At 41.2% G+C, this 20,715-nt stretch overlaps 2 protein-coding genes across 5 annotated transcripts in view; one reads left to right on the top strand and one right to left on the bottom strand.

Moving 5' to 3' along the window:
• Positions 1-659, bottom strand: part of FANCM (FA complementation group M) — a 63,718-nt gene extending 63,059 nt beyond the window's left edge. For all 3 annotated transcript variants that reach the window (XM_024232018.2, XM_054530075.1, XM_054530074.1), the window contains exon 1: positions 152-659. In XM_024232018.2, the coding sequence (XP_024087786.2) occupies positions 152-659 (508 nt within the window). The remainder of the gene's footprint in view (positions 1-151) is intronic.
• On the top strand, positions 399-20,701 carry FKBP3 (FKBP prolyl isomerase 3). Of its 2 annotated transcripts, XM_054530083.1 has the most exons (8): positions 399-913; positions 1,882-2,324; positions 5,824-5,925; positions 6,719-6,826; positions 14,973-15,108; positions 15,642-15,709; positions 18,461-18,558; positions 20,351-20,701. In XM_054530083.1, exons 2-8 carry the CDS (start codon positions 2,217-2,219, stop codon positions 20,403-20,405), a joined length of 675 nt encoding a protein of 224 aa, XP_054386058.1. In that variant the 5' UTR covers positions 399-913; positions 1,882-2,216; the 3' UTR covers positions 20,406-20,701. The 2 variants fall into 2 exon arrangements, with proteins under 2 accessions (XP_054386058.1, XP_054386059.1); XM_054530084.2 differs by lacking the exons at positions 399-913; positions 1,882-2,324 and adding an exon at positions 2,407-4,370.
• Positions 20,702-20,715: the final 14 nt, after the last annotated feature.

Raw genomic sequence — 20,715 nt, 5'->3', positions numbered from 1 at the left:
TAAAGCAACCCTATTCATCAGTTTTGGACTTGCTACAAGTAGAGAATGTTTTAAGAGGGAGGGCGTAAGACGCACATATTGTAGCTTGGGAACTATTCCACATGGGTCACGAATTCCCAGCTCTTACTTCAAAATTAGTCGTCTAAGATACCTGTCATTTCGGCCATGTGGGACTGCGGGATACCCATCACCTGGTAGCAAGCCTCGATCTGCTGTGTCACCAAGGGTTTCGTTGGGGCCATGAAGACCACCTTTCCTGAAGGGAACCAGCGGTAGAAATTGTACATGACCACGGCGGCAATAAAGGTCTTTCCCAGTCCGGTAGGCAGACACACCAGCGTATTGCAAAACAGAGCAGCCCGGGAGATGTGCAGCTGGTAGTCCCGCACTGGGCAATTAGTAGGGTAAATCCACAGGGCGCCCGCGGAAGTGCAGAACCCGCCATCCTCTAGACACAACTGCCGCTCAGCCTCGTACGCCGCGACAAGCAACACATCATCGTCCGACTCCAGCTGAGCCTCCGCTGCTGCTGGCAAAGGCGCCTTGGAGCTGCCAGGGCTCTGAGGTCGCTCAGTTCCGGAGCTGCAACCCGGAGTCCCAGATGATCGGGAGATACTTGAGCCCCACGTCTGAAAAAGCGTTCTTTGTCGTCCGCTCATTAGGCCGACAACCACCGAAGGCTTCGGTCAGATATCCGTAGCAGCAGCAGCTCAACCGCTACGGTTCCGAATCCCATCGGTTTCCTTCGGACTAAACTCTAGAACGAGAAGGCGGGACTAAGGCCAGTTTATCCAGTTGAAAATGCCGCCTCTGAGTTTCCGTTGGGAATATGATTGGCTGGCTTCCCGGAAACCTTCGCAGCCCTCCCGGAGACGCATGCGCATTATTAAGGCGTTACTCTAAATAAACCCCGGTGCGGTTCCGGTGTTTTGTTTTAACAAACTCTAAATTTAAGTTCCGTTTCCAATGATTAGATGGCTGGGCGTCATTTCTAACGTGATAAATCACTTAAAATGTTATAATAGAGATTTATTGTAAAATATTATATACCCGGGGACAATGGAATACCCATCAATTTAGGAACTTAATGTTATTGAGCGTCTAACGTGCCTCATTCCTTGTACTTTTAAATCAGAATATAAGGTGAAAAGCAAAAATGTGTAGATGGAATAATTTGTCTTATATCTCTATCTGGGCTGAGAAAACAAAATGCCAAGTCTTTTTTTCACCGTGCTAGGAGTGGCAACCCATTATTTTAACATTTTCATTGTTTAAAGGGAAGTGAACGTGGTCTGGTCCAGCTATTCGTCACATTTTTTTTTTAATGCTCCTTGCAGAGCAGAGCTAACTCATAGGCAACATGCCCAGAGTCAGCCTAGATTTTTTTAAGTAAGGAGTCCTGATGTTCAACTATTAAATCTGTATTATAGATAAGAGCATTATAATGAACGTCGGTGTGCAATTATTCCACTCTAACGAAGATTTCTATCTCAAACAATTTTTGACTTCTCTCTAAACCTGACTTTGAGTAACCTCTGTAAATTTGTTTCCTCGTGTACTGAGAAAAAAATATACATCACAGAGTACGAGCATTAATAATGTCATTCTCATCAGCAAGTGGCATCCTGAGTGCGGCTTCTTTATAAATTGTTTTATTTGTTCAAGTTTCTGAACTTCGTTTTGGATAAACTTTCTCGTATTTGTATGGGGGGAAGGGGATGGGCAGTTTGTATTTAAGTTTCGGTTGTGTGATCTTTAAAAGGGAAATGGTGGGATATGGGTTTTCGGATCGACAAAGACTGAAGCACTTCAGGTGTGAATTTTTAGGCTAGAACTAGATAAAACGAGATAAGGAGCCTGAATGCTGTTTTCTTTTAACAGGTTATAGACCGGACTTTAAAGGCATAGCTGCCTTAAATGTGGGTAATGGTTGATAAATGTCGCTACCATCAGAGGTCGCTTCACAAGGGGTCCAATTCAGAATCGAAGATCTCTAGCGCTCTTCTACTCAGTCGACCGCGGTAGGTTTTTTAACCCGGACTCAACAAAGCCCTCATAGCACAGCCTTGACGTCACTCAAAGACAGGCCCCAATCCCGACTGCTAGAGCAGAGGCCCGCCCCTCGACCTCCGTGAGTGGCCACGCCCCGCCCCCTAGGGCGGGGCGATGCCGAACTGCGGCGGGCTGGCTCAGTAAAGCGGAGGCAGCGGGGGAAGATGGCGGCGGCCGTTCCACAGCGGGCGTGGACCGTGGAGCAGCTGCGCAGTGAACAGCTGCCCAAGAAGGATATTATCAAGTTTCTGCAGGAACACGGTTCAGATTCGGTACCGGAGGCGTAGGGGCGGCCGGGCTGGTGCGGCTGAGGGACGCCTCACCCCCCTGGAGATGCCCATACATTCCGTATTCCTCTGTGCCCCCGCCCTCGTCTTCCCGCGGCCGGTGGCCTGGAAGGCCGGAGCGGCCCAGCGTGTGCTTTGGAGCCTCGCTGCCGCCTCTCGGGCGTTCTCTACTGGGGCAGGGGAGCAGCTTTATTTCTTGGGGCACACAGGCTGCAATTGTAGAGTTAGAACCTCATTGGGATCCTTGAGTGGGGGTGGAGGCCAGAAAAATAGGAACCCGAAGATATTGGGGGCTGGGGCGGGGAGGCCGAGGAATAGTGGTGTGGATGAGACTCTTGGGAGCGGGGCGCCGGCTACTAGGGAAATGGGAAGGGATGTGAAGATTTCTGTGGGAACGGTGTATCCAACTTGCTTTTCTCAACAGTTTACTAAATACTGAACATTAATGAGTGTGATTTTTTAAAAAATCCGTAGGTTGGGGTTTAAGTTTTGATTTAACATATCGACCCTTTAAATGACCTTTTCACCTTTATACTTTAAGGGAGCTACATGCACATTTCTCTTGTGCAGTGGTCTGTCATTGTTAAAAACAGACAAAGAAATTTATTTGGAATGCTTTATACTGTATGCTCTCCATTTGTCAGCATAGTCTCCATCTTAACCATCCGTCTATATTTTTGTCACACTTGTTTTTCCTTTGGAAAATAAGTTCATTCATGCATCTGTTAAATTGCTGAAATGGTTGTGCACGCAGCATTCTCTTACAAGCGGCAGCCTGCTTGTGTTTTCTATACAATTTAAAAAATTCTAAACTTTTCATTTAGAAAAATTGTTTCTGGGTTTTTTTGTTTGTTTGTTTGAGACGCAGTCTCTCTCTGTTGCCCAGGCTGGAGTGCAGTGGCGCGATCTTGGCTCACTGCAACCTCCGCCTCCCGGGTTCAAAAGATTCTCCTGCCTCTGCCTCCCGAGTAGCTAGGACTACAGGCGCGTGCCACCACGCCAGGTTAATTTTTTGTATTTTTAATAGAGACGGGGTTTCACCATGTTAGTCAGGATGGTCTCGATATCCTGACCTCGTGATCCGCCCGCCTCGGCCTCCCAAAGTGCTGGGATTACAGGCGTGAGCCACTGTTTCTGGGTTATTTTGAGAAGCTTATATTTTATTTTCATTTTGGGCGGGCGTCATGACGGAGATACAAGAACTCTCCAACTTCCAGTGCCTTCTTCCTTAATTATTATCCTGGCATCCGCATCTTAGATTAATTTAGCAGATATTAATACAACATCTGTAACAAGAACTATTCTCAGTGTTTGGAGGTACAAGGGTGAAAAAGAAAGAACATGCGTCGGGGATCTTACCCCATTTTAATGGAACTATTTTCTCTTAAGCCAATTCGTATTTCATCTGAAACAATAGAATAGACATCAACATTTAATAATACCTCAGTCATGTACTTCATCCATCATATTCTTATGAAACAAATCATGCCATGTAGAATCGTATGTAAAACTGGACCACGTGGAACAATTTCAACAGACTTGCATTATCAAAATGTTTTTATAACATATTAATCTTTTAAATGCATAGTCTCGGCCGGGCGTGGTGGCTCATTCCTGTAATCCTAGCACTTTCGGAGGCCAAAGCGGGCAAATCACTTGAGGCCTGGCATTCAGGACCAGCCTGGCCAACGTGGCGAAACCTCATTTCTACTAAAAATACAAAAAAAATTAGCTGGGCCTGGTGGCGGGCGCCTCTAATCCCAGCTGTTCGGAAGGCTGAGGCAGGAGAATCGTTTCAACCCAAGAGGGGGAGATTGCAGTGGGCCGAGATTGGGCCACTGCACTCCAGCCTAGGCGACAGAGCTAGACTCTGTCTCAAATAATAATAATAATCTCCAGTGATTATTAACACTTAGACCTATACTTGACAATAATTATTTTATTAATCATAAGATATCAAAGAGATGTTTATGCTTTTATGCTTTGGGTATTTTCTGGAATCTTTAACAAGAAACCACCAGCATGCTAAAGGTAACTGATTACTTACGTTTAATCAACTTTGTCTCCTTTCCCCATCAGCTGTTATTTAGAACATATCTTTGGAAGAAAAAGCGAAAGAAAAAAATAGAATAGTGATAGTGTTAGCTGTTAACTGCTAATAATGTTAACTGCTTTATCAAAAGCTTAGAAGATGCCAAAGGACAACTTTGAGAAGGTAAAAAATTAGGAATTAAGCAAGGACCGCAAGGCAGAAAAGAAGCAGAATAAAATAAGGAAACAAAGAAGTTATGGAAATCCTCACAATTACATGATTTTCAGATAAAGATATATTATGACTTGCTATTTCAGCAGTAGTATTTAAGTGTCCATCTGCCATCTTAGCAGTTTTATATTTGAGAGAAAAGGAATTCCGCTGTTACCTTGAGTTATTAAATACAGTATTAATCATAATCCCAATATTTATTAAGTTCTTACTGTGTGACAGGCTCTGTGCTAAATGCATTAAATGGATTTTTGCTTTTATCCTTATATCAACTCTTTGACGTAGACGCTGTTATTAATCTTCCACTATAGATATGGAGGCTGAGTCTTTAGACAAGCTTAGTCCCCTGTCTAGTGTCAGACAGCTAGGATTTTTTTTTTTTTTTTTTTTTTTGAGACAGAGTCTTGCTCTGTCACCTAGGCTGGAGTGCAGTGGTGCGATCTCGGCTCACTGCAACCTCCACCTCCCAGGTTCAAGCAATTCTCCTGCTTCAGCCTCCCGAGCTGGGACTACAGGCATGTGCCACCATGGCCAGCTAAATTTTGTATTTTCAGTAGAGATGGGGTTTTGTCACGTTGGCCAGGCTGGTCTCAAACTCCTGACTTCAGGTGCTGCCTGCCTCAGCCTCCCAAAATGCTGAGATTACAGGCATGAGCCACCGCGCCCGGCCCACACAGCTAGGATTTTAACCTAGATAATATGACTCCACAGCCCATATACTTAGCAATTATATATATAATGTTAAGCATAGCAATCTCAACATATGTATGTTACATGCTTGTGTAACAGTGACTCTTCCTAGTCTACTAAGAATGGGTTACAAATGCCTCAGGATAGCTATGCCCAGCCTGGCTGGAGGCTCTCAAGGGCTGCACCCAAGTATCCTCCTGCAGTGAGCAGCTGACTCAAGTCACCACAGTGTGCTTGCTGTATAAATGTTATTTTTCGTGAGTGTTGACAGGAAAAAGGTTAGGATGAACCACTGTGTTCAGTACATAACGCTACAGTTGCAGTCTTGTCACTGATTCTTGTAAATACCGAATTTTTAAAAAATCTCTTACTTTTTTTGAACAAAGTAGAGTATAAACTATAGGGTTTATTTCTTCTTCAATACTAGTACTATTGAAAACACAACTGCTAACATAAAAGGATCGTTTTCTAATTTTAGACACTTCTTACTCGGGAGAAGTTATCTTGATTACCCAGCTTTTTTCCTTATAGTTTCTTGCAGAACATAAATTATTAGGAAACATTAAAAATGTGGCCAAGACAGCTAACAAGGACCACTTGGTTACAGCCTATAACCATCTTTTTGAAACTAAGGTGAGTATTGTTAGATTCTGTTAGCAGAACATCACTTTTGAAATTTTATTTCCAAAAAAGATGTTTAAAATGCATTTATTTGTTGAATGTGTTGGAGCTTTTCCACCTGTAATTTTTCTGAACTATTATCATAAGTGGACTAGCTGTCAAATCTAGCAAGGCTAATCTGCAGTATGGCAGAATGTTTCAGTATTTTCAAAGGGTCTGGATTTTGTAGCTTAAATTGAGACAACAAATTCTTAAGTCCACTGAAGTTATAAGTTCATTAGGTCAGTGGTATTACCATATTACTTTAGCATATGGTGTATATTAAATGTATTTTGTTGTTGTTTTATTATATATGTTAAATGTTATATTGAAAATAAGTTTCCATTTCACTAATGAATTTAAAGTCTGGTTTAGATTTAGGCTGAGCTTTACAAGAATACATTTTAAGACATTCTCCCATATTTGTTTACTATGAAATGAATATCTTCCACAGGAAAGAAATCTTTATTTAGGAGTTATTTGAATAGTGTTTACATCTCTGGGTATGAGTTGGCCTTTCTAAGGTCATGGTTCTCATTTCAGAATTTATATTGTAAGCTGGTTTGAGGGTAATAATTTATTGTTTAAAAATAAATTATGAACAAAATTCTTTCTTTGCTCTTCGTTTCCTTAGACTATTCACAATTGTGTTATACAACCTATATTTATTATGCAGATGTTCATTTAATTGACAGTCTGAAAATCTTGAAGTTGCTCCTTGGTTTTAGCCTGTCCTGGGTATGATGTTACAACATTTTCCTTACAGCGTTTTAAGGGTACTGAAAGTATAAGTAAAGTGTCTGAGCAAGTAAAAAATGTGAAGCTTAATGAAGATAAACCCAAAGAAACCAAGTCTGAAGAGACCCTGGATGAGGTCTGTATATAATTATTTTTTTATTTTATCATGTGGATTCTAGAAATTGTATTTATTTCTTTATTATTTGCACTAACTTCTCATGGTGAAGGGTGGTTGAATACGACTACTTTCAATGAGCCAAACACTTAATGGAGCGTGCCATTTCCCTTAGGTGTACTGGGACCGAAATAATCCTAAGAACTAGTGCTTTACAGTTATTAGCCTATTCTGTGAAACACTTCTGATATTGTATTTAATATTGCCTCCACATCTGTCCAGACCTTCTGAGCTTTCAAAGCTATTTTAAGGCCTTGATTCTATAGCCAAGTTGGACTAAGTGAAATATTTTCTTTTGATTATTTTTAGCTTTTTCTAATGTACATGGTGTCCCTGGCAATAGAAATAATCCAGGCTTGGCTGCAGGATGTGGGTTCATCTGTCTCAGTTTTCCCAACTTAGGTTTTATATTTTGGTACAAAGGTTTGAAGAACCAGATTAATTCATTCCTGCAAATTGACAGCCTTAGTAGAGCTAAGATCAGCTACTAAGAACTGACTTAGCAGAGCTGAATTGATTATAATCTTGTCATTTCTGATAATAACTTACTATCTAAGCTCACTCATTGCCAGCAGTGTTAGTATCAGTGATAATAATCTATATTTAGTTCTTGTAAAGAGGTGAGGCTATTGATGACAGTGTAGCTTTTGGGTATTTGTGGAAAGTGTAAGTTCAGTTATACAATTACAGATGTTTATTTGATTAAAGCCAGTTAATTTTGCATGATCTTTTCCTATTGGCTAAAAAGCACAAATTAATGTTCATAGGTATATGTGCACACAAAGCAATTTTAAAGTTTATCACAATTAATATTTGATAAATGTTATATCTGTTGAGTAGCTACTAAGGTAAATGGAGCAATTATTATTGAAAGGTTTCAGAAGCAACTGGCAACATAGTTTACCCTCCAGGAAATTAGAATGAGGATGGTTTTAGGAGACAGATAATATTTCATTAAGGAGTTAAGAAAAGAAGTTACAAATAAATTAAAAGGTAAGTTGATAAGAGCTAGAGACAATCTAGAGAGAGCTTATGAGGGTCCTAAACTCTATCATTTTGTTTAAAACCTCTTCGTTTAACTGGCCAGCTTGAGCCCAATTATGTACTGTGACTGTTTTCCTAGCGTCCTACATTCAAAAGCCTCTTGTCCATTTCCTTGCTAACCCTCGTTGTCTACTCTCTGTCTTCATGCTTTGGGACTGGAGAGCAGGCATTATAAACACAAAACCTTTTATTGAGCCTGGTATAAATTCATGCTTAATATTAGCCAAGCATGTTTTCTAGTTTCATTGCTACTCAACAACATTTATACTATCCTTTGCCCAATTCTCCATCACGTTGCTCATTGCTCACATAAAGTATTTGACATTTTCTCACAAATTCTCAGTCCCTTCTTACTCCTTTCTCTTTTTTTGTTTTTGTTTTTGTCTTTGAGACAAAGTCTCACTCTGTCGCCCAGGCTGGAGTGCAGTGGTGCCATCTCGGTTCACAGCAACCTCCACCTCCTGGGTTCAAGTGATTCTCCTGCCTCAGCCTCCCCAGTAGCTGGGACACCAGGCAGGCGCCACCACGCCCAGCTGATTTTTGTATTTTTAATAGAGATGAGGTTTCTCCATGTTGGCTGGGCTGGTCTTGAACTCCTGACCTCAAGTTATCTGCCCACCTAGACCTTCCAAAGTGTTGGGATTACAGGCGTGAGCCAGTGCCCCTGGCCTCCCTTCTCATTATATGCTCCTGTGTTCTGTATTGCCAAAATGTGAATGTCTAGCCATTGCCATTCCCTTCTTCTAAGCTTAAAATTTCTCTGAATCTTTGCGTCCCTTTATCTTTCTCATGTCTCCTTCGGGACTAATGCTCTCAAACATCTTCCTCTTATTTTAAACGTTCATTCCTTTTCCATTTTCAAGCATTCGAAGCAAGGCCTCATACCCGGAATGTTAAAAACGTTGTTCATTTCTTGCCTCCCTTCTCTTTCTTTATCCAGTCAGCAACAAAATGGGTATTCTAATAAGATTTCTAAAACAATATTTTGCAAACCACACCGTGCTGAAAAATCTTCAGTAATTGCGTGTTGTCTAGAATTGCCCTGTTCAGTATGGTAGTTACTAACAATATGTGGCTACAGAGTGCTTTAGCTACTTTGAACTGAAATGTGCTTTAAGAGTAAAATATATACTCAGTTTCAAAGGTGTAATTTAGACGTTTCTTTTTTTAAAAAGAATGTAAAATATCTCAGTATTTTTTATATTGATTACTTATTGAAATGATGGTATTTGGGATGTTTTAGTTTAAGAAAATTTTTCATTTAAAAATTTTTTATTTTATTTTTTTAAGACAGGGTCGGTTGGGAGGCCGGGCATGGTGGCTCATGCCTGTAATCCCAGCACTTTGGGAGGCCGAGGCAGGCGGATCACCTGAGGTTGGGAGTTCGAGACCAGTCTGGCCAACATGGTTAAACCCTGTCTCTACTAAAAATACAAAAAATTAGCCAGATGTGGTGGTACACACCTGTAATCCCAGCTACTCGGGAGGCTGAGGTGGGAGAATCGCCTGAACCCTGGAGGCGGAGGTTGCAGTGAGCCGAGATTGTGCCATTGTACTCCAGCCTGGGCAACAAGAGTGAAACTGTCTCAAAAAAAAAAAAAGACAGGGTCAGTCAGGTACAGTGGCTGGTGCCTGTAATCCCAGTACTTTGGGAGGCCAAGAGGGGCAGATCACTTGAGGTCAGGAGTTTGAGACCAACATGGTGAAACCCCGTCTCTACTAAAAATACAAAAATTAGATGGGCATGGTGGCGTGCACCTGTAATTCCAGCCACTTGGGAGACTGAGGCAGGAGAATCACTTGAACCCAGGAGGCAGAGGTTGCAGTGAGCCGAGATTGTGCCACTGCACTCCAGCCTGAGCAATAGAGGGAGACTCAGTCTCAAAAAAAAAAGACAGGGTCATGCTGTGTTGCCCAGGCTGGACTCAAACTCTTGGGCTCCAGTGATCCTCCTGCCTCAGAATACTCAGAATAACTGGGACTACAGGCATACCACTGCCTGGCATAGACATACTTCATCTCTTTATTTTTACATTTTTAAGTACAGCTATTAGACAACTTAAAATTACATTCGTGACTCCCATTTTTATTGGTCATCACTGGTCTTCAATATATATCCAAATTTCTTATTCTTGGCATTCAAAACTTTCCAAAATGTGGCCGCTGCTAAGCTCCATATTCCATGTTTCTATAGACGTATTCTTTTTTTTTTTTTTTTTGAGACGGAGTCTCACTCTGTTGCCTAGGCTGGAATGCAGTGGTGTGATCTCGGCTCACTGCAACCTCCGCCTCCCGGGTTCAAGCAGTTCTGCCTTAGCCTCCTGAGTAGCTGGGATTACAGGTGCACGCCACGACGCCTGGTTAATTTTTGTATTTTTAGTAGAGACGGGGTTTCGCCATGTTGGTCAGGCTATTCTCGAACTCCTGTTCTCGTGATCCACCCACCTCAGCCTCCCAAAGTGCTGGGATTACAGGCGTGAGCCACTGTGCCCGGCCTGTATAGACATGTTCTTGGCCAGGTGCAGTGGCTCACGCCTATTATCCCAGCACTTTGGGAGGCCAAGGAAGGTGGATCCCTTGAGCCCAGGAGTTCAAGACCAGCCTGGGCAACATGGCGAAACCTGTCTCTACCAAAAAAGTAGCCAGGCATGGTGGTGTGTGCCTGTAGTCCCAACTACTCAGGAGGCTGAGCAGGGAGGATCCTTTGAGCCTGGGAGCCAGAGATTGTAGTGAGACAAGATTGTGCCACTGCACTGCCTAGGTAGCAGAGTAAGACCTTGTCTCAAAAAAAAAAAAAATTTCTTTCTTTGACCACAAATGTCTGCTCATTGTCTACTAAATCATGCCCTTTCCTACCTCCATATTTTATTTCTTCCTTAGAGTGTCCTTTTACTATCCCTATTTGTCACTTCTGTGTTCCCTTTAAGACCCAGCTCCTGGGCTCATTGCTTCCTCTGGAATTTTTACCATGTGAGACTTTGCTATATACATACACAACTGCATATATTCCTAAGCACATTTGTATTATTTATTTCTACCTTTATTTTAATATTTTAATATAAAGACTTGTCTAATAGCTCTTATGGGACTTTAAATCAGTCATTGTCAATATATTTATTGTCTATTATATATTAAATAGCGTTGAGGAAAATTTTCATGGTATGAATGAATATTGTACAGGAAAGAAAATATAAGTTACGACAGAAACTTACACTTAGCAATTAGAAGTCAGTATAAAAGTACTCAAATGAAAAATTTGATAACTTCATCTTTGATAACTGCTTCATATGTAGTCATTACCAACTTCTGGTGATTCTGCCTCCAAAATATATCCCAAAGCCATTCATGTTTTGTCATCCTCACTGTTAGCACCCTGGTCCAAACCTAAACTACTATAATAACTTTTTTCCTAACAAGTCTCTCCACTTCTACTTTTGCTTCCCAAGTCATTCTTTATATTTCAGTCACAGTGATCTATTTAAAACACAAATCTGGCTGGGTGCTCACGCCTGTAATCCCAACACTTTGGGAGGCTGAAGCAGGCAGATCACCTGAGGTCAGGAATTCAAGGCCAGCCTGGCCAACATGTGAAACCCCATCTGTACTAAAAATACAAAAATTAGCCGAGTGTGGTGGCTCATGCCTGTAGTCCCAGCTGCTCGGGAGGCTGAGGCAGGAGAATTGCTTGAACTCGGGAAACAGAGGTTGCAGTGAGCCTAGATCACTCCACTGCACTCCAGCCTGGGCAACAGAGTGAGACTCGGTCTCAGAAATAAATAAATAAAATAAACACAGATCTGATTCTGTAACTTCTCTGTTTAAAACTCTAAATTGGCTAATGTCCTAAAGATAAAAACCCAGATTCTAACATGTCCTACGTATTTTTCTAGCCTTATTTCATGCCATTCTCCTTTTCATTGCTCCCTTACAGACAGTAATATTTTTATACTTTTGAAATATTATTAAGCAGGCACAGTGGCTCCCGCCTGTAATCCAGCACTTTGGGAGGCTGAGGCAGGTGGATTGCTTGAGCCTATAAGTGAGCCGTGATCACGCCAGTGTAAAATATCTCAGTATTTTACAGTGGTATGATCACTCCAGCCTCAGCAACACTGAAACCCTGTCTCTTAAAAAAGGAAATATATATATAGAGAGAAATATATATTTTTTTTAAGACAGAGTTTTACTCTTGTCACCCAGGCTGGAATTCAGTGGCACAATTTTGGCTCACTGCAACCTCTGCCTCCTGGATTCAAGCGATTCTCCTGCTTCAGCCCCCTAAATAGCTGGGATTTCAGGCGCCTGCCACCATGTCCAGCGAATTTTTCTATTTTTAGTAGAGACAAGGGTTTTGCCATGTTGGCCAGGTTGGTCTCCAACTCCTGACCTCAGGTGATCAACTCTTCTGGGCCTCCCAAAGTGCTGGGTTTACAGGTGTGAGTCACTGCACCCGGCTAATTGAAAGATTTCTATGCTGTGTGCACCTGCTCTACTGAGGTCATAGAAGAGACAAGAGTTCAAAGGCTGATAGAATTCTGGAACTTCAGGGAGGGATAGATTAAGATCCTGCGTGGTTTAGGCCTTTGGACACAAAACTATAAGCAGTAATTGTTAATATCTCTCTAGCAGTTGAGTAGAGGACTGACTCAAGGTGTCAGAGATAAACACAATTGGACATTAAAGTGGTGGAAACAGATTTTATTCAGCCTACTGACAGTAGAGGAAAGAGCTAAACTCCAGTCTGATTTGTGGAGAGGTAACTGGGCCTTTTAAAAGAATGAGAGGGCTGGGCCTGGTGGCTCACACTTGTAATCCCAGCACTTTGGGAGGCCGAGGCGGGCAGATCACGAGGTCAGGAGATGGAGACCATCCTGGCTAACACGGTGAAACCCCGTCTCTACTAAAAATACAAACAAAAATTAGCCGGGCGTGGTGGTGGGCGCCTGTACTCCCAGCTACTCTGGGAGGCTGAGGCGGCAGAATGGCGTGAACCCGGGAGGCAGAGCTTGCAGTGAGCCGAGATCATGCCACTGCACTCCAGCCTAGGCGACACAGTGAGACTCCGTCTGAAAAAAAAAAAAAAAAAGAATGAGGGAGTAGGAAGGGATTTAAGCAGAGTTAGGGAAGTGAAAAATTACAAAAAGTAGGGAGTGGGGGTTGGTCCACATGAAACCCATCTAAGTTTGCGAACTGGCGCTTATCAAAATTAGGCTCCCACAGAGACAGAGACAGGGGTCCTATCTTCATCTTGAGGCATTGGCTGGAACAAACAGTAAATTTTTTTTGGCAGCCTTAAGTTTTCTTAGGAGGGATCAGGTCCTCCTAGGAATAAGGCCTTGAGCTATTTGAAACTTGTGTTTGTTCAGATCTTTGTAGTCCAAGGTTGAAGGCTTGTGAAGAAGAGGGCTCAGAGGACCCTAGCTAGGGTTTGGTCAGGGAGAGAATGTTTTGTCCAAGAGGTAGACTGTTTGCAAGGACATCAGACTATTTTTTTTTTTTTTTTTTTTAGATGGAGCCTTGCTGTCGCCCAGTGGTGCCATCTTGGCTCACTGCAACCTCCGCCTCCTGGATTCAAGTGATTCTCCTGACTCTGCCTCCTGAGTAGCTGGGATTACAGGCACACGCCACCACACCCACCTAATTTTTGTATTTTTAATAGAGATGGGGTTTTACCATGTTGGCCAGGCTGATCTCAAACTCCTGACCTCAAGTGATTCACCCACCTTGGCCTCCCAAAGTGCTGAGATTACAGGTGTGAGCCACCGCACCCAGCACAGATATTTTTACTTACAAGTTTTGGAAAAGGATAAAACCTTCAGCTAGGGAAATGAAAGTGAATAAAAATTTGCATAACTTGACCAATTAGAAATAGATCAGGAATAGGCCAGGTGCGGTGGCTCACACTTGCAATCCCAACATTTTGGGAGGCCGAGGCGGACAGATCACGAGGTCTGGAGTTCGAGACCATCCTGGCCAACATGGTGAAACCCTGTCTCTACTAAAAATACAAAAAATGAGCTGGGCGTGGTGGCAGGCACCTGTAGTCCCAGCTACTCGGGAGACTGAGGCAGGAGAATCACTTGAACCCAGGAGGCAGAGGTTGTTGCAGTGAGCCGAGATCACGGCACTGCACTCCAGCCTGGCGACAGAGTGAGACTCCATCTCAAAAAAAAAAAAAGAAATAGGTCAGGAATAAAGAAAACACTTTCTCCTGCTTTTCAAACTCAGGAACTAATAGATTTGAATTATTGGATATCCAAGCACACCTTTGTTATTTATTTTATGAAATTTAGAAACCAAATACAGATTTGGATAATGCACATCCCTCTGAATTTGGTCTGAATTCAGAAACCAAATAGATTTAGGTAAGGAGGATACTTTTAAATTTGGTACACTTTTTTTTTTTTAATTAACTCCCTAAGATTCTTGACAGTTCCTCTGTCTGCTTTCCTCTCATATATGAATTGCTATTGATTAGATTAATATGTAACCTTTTTTGTGGAAGACCCTGATAATCCTCCTTTGTTCTAGGAAATATGCCTGTTATAGCAATTTCTTTAGGTAATTTCATCCATTGTGTGAATTTATTTTCCAAATCAGGGACAGAGGCAATATCACTGTATTCGTTCTAATTGGATATTATAAAAACACGTAGTAATGTCAATTATTGCTGCTAAAACAGTTCAAATCTTTGTCGGGGGGAAGTCACCATCCCTTATTTTAATGCCTTATGATTTCATAGGAATTAAATAGTAATTTTTTTTTAACTTTAGGAAATAACTGAAGTCATATTATGGTTTGGTGAATAATTGACAGAGTCTTATTAGAAGAATTTAGGCTTCCAAAGAAGCTGGAAGTTATTTGAAATTAAATTATAGATATGTAAGTTACTAATAGTCACATCACAGCCTTGAAATTAGATACTGAGGGTTTTGTTTGTTTGTTTATTTATTACCAAATCCATCAAACTCTTTAAACTGACTTTGGTCATTGTTGGCTATTGTTTGTCATTCTTTTAAAGGACACAAATTAATAACTCTGTGTGTGTGTTTTTTTTTTTTAGGGTCCACCAAAATATACTAAATCTGTTTTGAAAAAGGGAGATAAAACCAACTTTCCCAAAAAGGGAGATGTTGTTCACTGCTGGTATACAGGAACACTACAAGATGGGACTGTTTTTGATACTAATATTCAAACAAGTAAGTCTAAATGGAATCTTATGTTTTTGGTTTAAAGAGATTCGAAATACTTGGGTGGCAGACAGATGGGTAGTTAGCAGTACCCTTTTCCTGACTGTCACCTACTTTCATCCAGACATACTTTCCCCCGAGATCTACTTGGAAGAGGTCTTCAGTTCACTGATTATTGGCTAGCCAAAGACCTCTTGTTCTTTGGAAAGCAAAAGATAAGGAATCTCAGTCTAAACCTGGTTAATGTCCCAAAGTAAGGCGTTAGTATTTGAATAGAAAAGGCAGGATAGTATGCTGTTTTGTGATATAAGTATAGGTCCTACCCCTCTACCCTTTGTTAAGAATGTAATTATTTTTACAGCCAGAATTTTATTGATGGATGGATGATCTTAGTAATTTTTTCCTTCTTTTAAAATACATAGTATTGTAATTCTGAAATCAAACCACTATATTTTTCCGTTGGAATTTAATAATTTCCAATGGAAATTTCTTAATAATAAATTAGAGTATATCATTAATGATAAGGAAAATCTGTTTTACAGGTGCAAAGAAGAAGAAAAATGCCAAGCCTTTAAGTTTTAAGGTTGGAGTAGGCAAAGTTATCAGAGGAGTAAGTAAAGAATGCCGATGAATCAGTAGATATTCTGGCATATGCTGCTTCTGGTATGGTGCTATGAAGAATTAGGTTTGGGGATATAATACAAAGAAAACAGACTTTGGAGTCTGACAGATTGGGTATAATCATTGTTAGCTGATCTTGCACAAGTTGTCTGGGTCTCAGTTTCGCTATGTATAAAATGAGGACAGTACTGCCTACCTCAAGGTTTTTAGAAGATTAAATGAGCATAACTTGAAGTACCTAATACAGAAGGGGCTTAAATATTAGTCCCTTCCATGTGTACCCATTTTATTATTTTTCTTCATAAAGTAAGTCTTTGTCAGAATGTTTGGCCCTCTAAATTTGTTTTTAAGGTTCCTGTAAAATGTCTTATAACTGTTGTACCATTTACATATAATTTGCAAAGGTAAAATATCTGTTCCACTGAAGTACTCATAGAAGCAGAGTTTGTTTCTGTAGCCTTTTCACCTCATACAACATAGGCTGCAATACCAGAAAGTCGTTCAAACATGAGCATGCTTTAACCTACACTTAAATGTGACAGATAACAGAAAGAAACTTTGAGAAAAGAGGAAGTTAGGCTTGACCCATACTGACCATTATACTGTACAAAAGAAGATAAAAGAGCAGGGCAGACTGTCACCTTCTATGAATCAGGTTTTCATGCTAAGGCCTGCCCATTGTGCCCATTGTTTTAAATTGTTATTCTCAGAACATCAGACATCAATAACTGAAATGCCTATTTAAATGCAGTTATAGGAACCTTCAATATATTACTCTCTGTACTATCGGTAGGTCCTAAGATATGGTTCAGACAATCATATACAGAATATAAAACATCTTGAAACTAAAGGTTTAGTTGAGTATAACATAATTGTTACCTGCCCTGGCCGGGCGTGGTGGCTCATGCCTGTAATTGCAGCAATTTGGGAGGCTGAGGTGGGTGGATCACGAGGTCAGGAGATCGAGACCATCCTGGCTAACACTGTGAAACCCTGTCTCTACTAAAAATACAAAAAATTATCTGGGCATGGTGGCACTTGCCTGTAGTCCCAGCTACTTGGGAGGCTGAGGCAGGAGAATTGCTTGAACCAGGGAGGTGGAGGTTGTAGTGAGCTGAGATCACGCCACTGCACTCCAGCCTGGGCAACAGAGCGAGACGCCATCTCAAAAAAAAAAATTGTTACCTGCCCATATCAAGTTGATAGCAAATATATTATCAAATTGGGCCATTCTTCTATTTCTGTAACTTATTTGCATACTGGTAAATTTCTTCTAGTCTACCGTATTCTTTTTTTTTGAGACGGAGTTTTGCTCTTGTTGTCCAGGCTGGAGTACAATGGTGCAATCTCGGCTTACTGCAACCTGTGTCTCCTGAGTTCAAGCAATTCTCCTGCCTCAGCCTCTCGAATAGCTGGGATTCCAGGCATGCGCCACCACACCTAATTTTGTATTCCTAGTAGAGACGGGGTTTCAGCATGTTGGTCAGGCTGGTCTTGAGTGCTGACCTCAAGTGATCACCTGCTTCAGCCTCCCAAAGTGCTGGGATTACAGGCGCGAGCCACCTTGCCCGGCTAGTCTACCATATTCTTATTTTCCAAATGTGACCACCCTAACTTTGTCCCTTGAGCTTTATATGATTGTTGCATTTCAATACAGAGTATAATGTTAGGAATATTATCCCTGTGGTGATGTGGATTTAACTGTTTGTGGCAACTAGCTTTAAGATCCAAATTTGGAAAATACGGAGAGGCCAACCCAGAAGCCTTTTATTGTTTCTTTGAAAAGTTAGTTTTACCTTTTGCAAAAGATCTTAGTGCCGTAACATTTTAAAAATTGTATTTCCAAAATTAGCTGGGCATGCCTGTAATCCCAGCTACTAGGGAGGCTGAGGCAGGAGAATCGGTTAAACCCGGGAGGCAGAGGCTGCAGTGAGGCAAGATCATGCTATTGCACTCCAACCTGGGCAACAAGAGCAAAACTCCATCTCAAAAGAAAAAAAGAAAAAAATATATATTTTACGTGCCAACATGACTCCACTATTACAATTTGGTAATCTTAAAACAATTTTACAGTGAGTACTTGCCAGTATATGCCAATAAAAATAAACTCAAGTTTGTCCCGTGATGTAAAAGTGTTGCAGGTTTTTTTATGATGGTGCTAATAACAAACTGGTTTTCATAATGTATGGCATGTTACAGTTTACAAAAAGTTTTTTTTTTGTTTTTTGTTTGTTTGTTTGTTTGAGACGGAGTCTCACTCTGTTGCCCAGACTGGAGTGCAGTGGCTCAATCCTGGCTCACTGCAACCTCCTGGGTTCAAGTGATTCCCCTGCCTCAGCCTCCCGAGTAGCTGGGATTACAGGCACCCACCACCGCACCCAGCTAATTTGTTTATTTTGAGTAGAGATGGGGTTTCACTATGTTAGCTAGGCTGGCCTCAAACTCCTGACCTCAAGTGATCTGCCCACCTCGGCCTCCCAAAGTGCTGGGATTATAGGTATGAGCCCCAAAAGGTTCTTTTCACATTAAAAAAGCCCTGCTTAAAATACCCTTTTTTTTTCTATTGAAGAAATGGAAGACAGATTTAGGGACTCACGGAAGTACATTACCTTAGAATATAGTGAAATCTATCGTAATAGATTCTATGTTTGTTTTAACATACAATCTTGTCTTGACTGTCCTGGTATTACATGTGCTTTTTGCAAAATACCATTAGTTTTTATTTTGTTCTTGCCTTTAGTGGGATGAAGCTCTCTTGACTATGAGTAAAGGAGAAAAGGCTCGACTGGAGATTGAACCAGAATGGGCTTATGGAAAGAAAGGACAGCCTGATGCCAAGTATCCTTTTTTCCCCTTTATAATTAAAGTAAAACAAAACAAAACAAAACAAAAAAAACCTCTAGATCACCTGAAGATGTGAAAGATGCTGCCTAGGCAAACTTCTGGATCAAGAATCCTGTCCAGACTGGTCTTCCTCATCTTTAGATGCTTATGTGTCAGTACCTCCAATAGACAATAGTATTTTCTATTGGTATAAAGTTCAAACCTCAGCTAGAATTTTTGTTTTCTTATTCGAATTCTTAACTTTCAAGACCTTAACTGTGAAGTTTAAGCTTAAACAGCAATTCTTAATGTTTTTAAGAGTTTAAGAAAAGTTACCATGCCCAGTACAAACTGTAGCAAACTATGATGCAAATATGGCTCATGGTAATTTTATGGTACAGTATAATTTCAGGCAATTAAATTCAAAGCTTAGAAATGGAATAGATGTGGGAGATTACCAGTTGTGAACTGAAGGAGACAACAGAATCAACAGTGTTAGTGTAAGCATTTATTATTACTACTAATGACAATACTCACTGGTAAGTCCAGTTTGTGAACATTTAAAAAAAAAATAAAGAATGACTCCAGACCATTAAGACCAGACCAATCCAATAGGTAAGAGGGAAGGTAAGTTTATGGCTTTTGTTGGTTCCATTCCTCTTGGACCCATCAGATTAAGTTTGAAAAAACAAGTCCTTGTCCTTTGGGAGGCAGCTTTCTGTAGTCTTAGCAGATAAACATATTTGGGAATATAATAGCTCTCTTAGCTTCTCAAAATCAAATGAACAGGCTGGGCGCCATGGCTAATGCCTGTAATCCCAGCACTTTGGGAGGCCAAGGAGGGCAGATCACCTGAGGTCAGGAGTTCAAGACCAGCCTGGCCAACATGGTGAAACCCCACCTCTACTAAAAATACACAAATTAGCCAGGCGTGGTGGTGCAGGCCTGTAATCCCAGCTACCCTGGAGGCTGAGGCAGGAGAATCACTTGAACCTGGGAAGCGGATGTTGCAGTGAGCCGTGATCATGCCACTGCACTCCAGCCTGGGGGAAAGAGTGAGGCTCTGTCTCGGTGCGGGGGGGGAAAAAAAATCAAATGGTCAGCTGCAGCTCCCTCTCCCATGTGAAGAAGCATCTCAAGACTAATCTGATGCACATATAAATTATATAACTCTTAAGTTAGCATATTTTTTGTTTTTGTGTTTTGGTTTTTTTTTTTTGAGACAGGGTCTTGCTCTGTCACCCAGGCTGGAGTGTAGCAGCGTGATCTCAGCTTGCTGCAACCTCTGCCTCCCGGGCTCAAGCAATTCTCCTGCCTCACCCTCCCTAGTAGCTGGAACTACAGGTGCGCACCACTACACCTGGCTAATTTTTGTATTTTTAGTAGAGACAGGGTTTCACTGTGTTGGACAGACTGGTCACAAACTCCTGACCTCAGGTGATCCACCTGCCTCAGCCTCCTAAAGTGCTGGGATTACAGGTGTGAGCTACCGTACCTGGCCTTGAACTTAGCATCTTAAAATGCACAGTAAATATTATGTACTACCTCATAAAAACTTTAATACTGTGTGTATATATATATTTTTCCCCCAGCTAGAATGACATTACTTTTGTTTTGGAGTACTTAATAGTCTTCATTAAGTGGTGGCTAATTTAGGAAAACTTGTAAAGCATCTAGGCAAGGAGGATCCTAGTCCAAGCTCAATTTATCTAGTGAGCCTATCTATCTAGTCAGCCTATCCTACACTAAGGTTATGGGGGTCGGGGAGAGGCACTTCTTATCAAATGTACCTTGACTTCTTCAACAGAATTCCACCAAATGCAAAACTCATTTTTGAAGTGGAATTAGTGGATATTGATTGAAATAGCAGTGCTTCAGCTCTAAGGATATTAGCAACAATGATAAAACTTGGCCTTGAAGAAACTTACATAACTAGTTAGAACTTGTTACTATTGTAAAGGAAGAGTCAACTGGAAAATTCAAGGAGTTAATAAAATTTGTTTACTTGGTCCCAGCTTTTGAGAGATGTAATCCCTTATGAATCCCTGGTCTAAAATACTTTCCTACAGCTGTGTAAAATACTGGTCAAGGAGAACTTTTTCCTTTTACCTCATGTTGTAAACTACGTGGCTCAATAAAAATTGATCCACTGTCTTGATCTGACTGTGATTT

Source organism: Pongo abelii, chromosome 15 (assembly GCF_028885655.2).
Source record: "Pongo abelii isolate AG06213 chromosome 15, NHGRI_mPonAbe1-v2.0_pri, whole genome shotgun sequence".
In the NCBI taxonomy this organism is placed as follows: domain Eukaryota; kingdom Metazoa; phylum Chordata; class Mammalia; order Primates; family Hominidae; genus Pongo; species Pongo abelii.
Note: the sequence above shows the minus strand (reverse complement) of the source record. Positions and strands in the feature narration are given on the sequence as shown.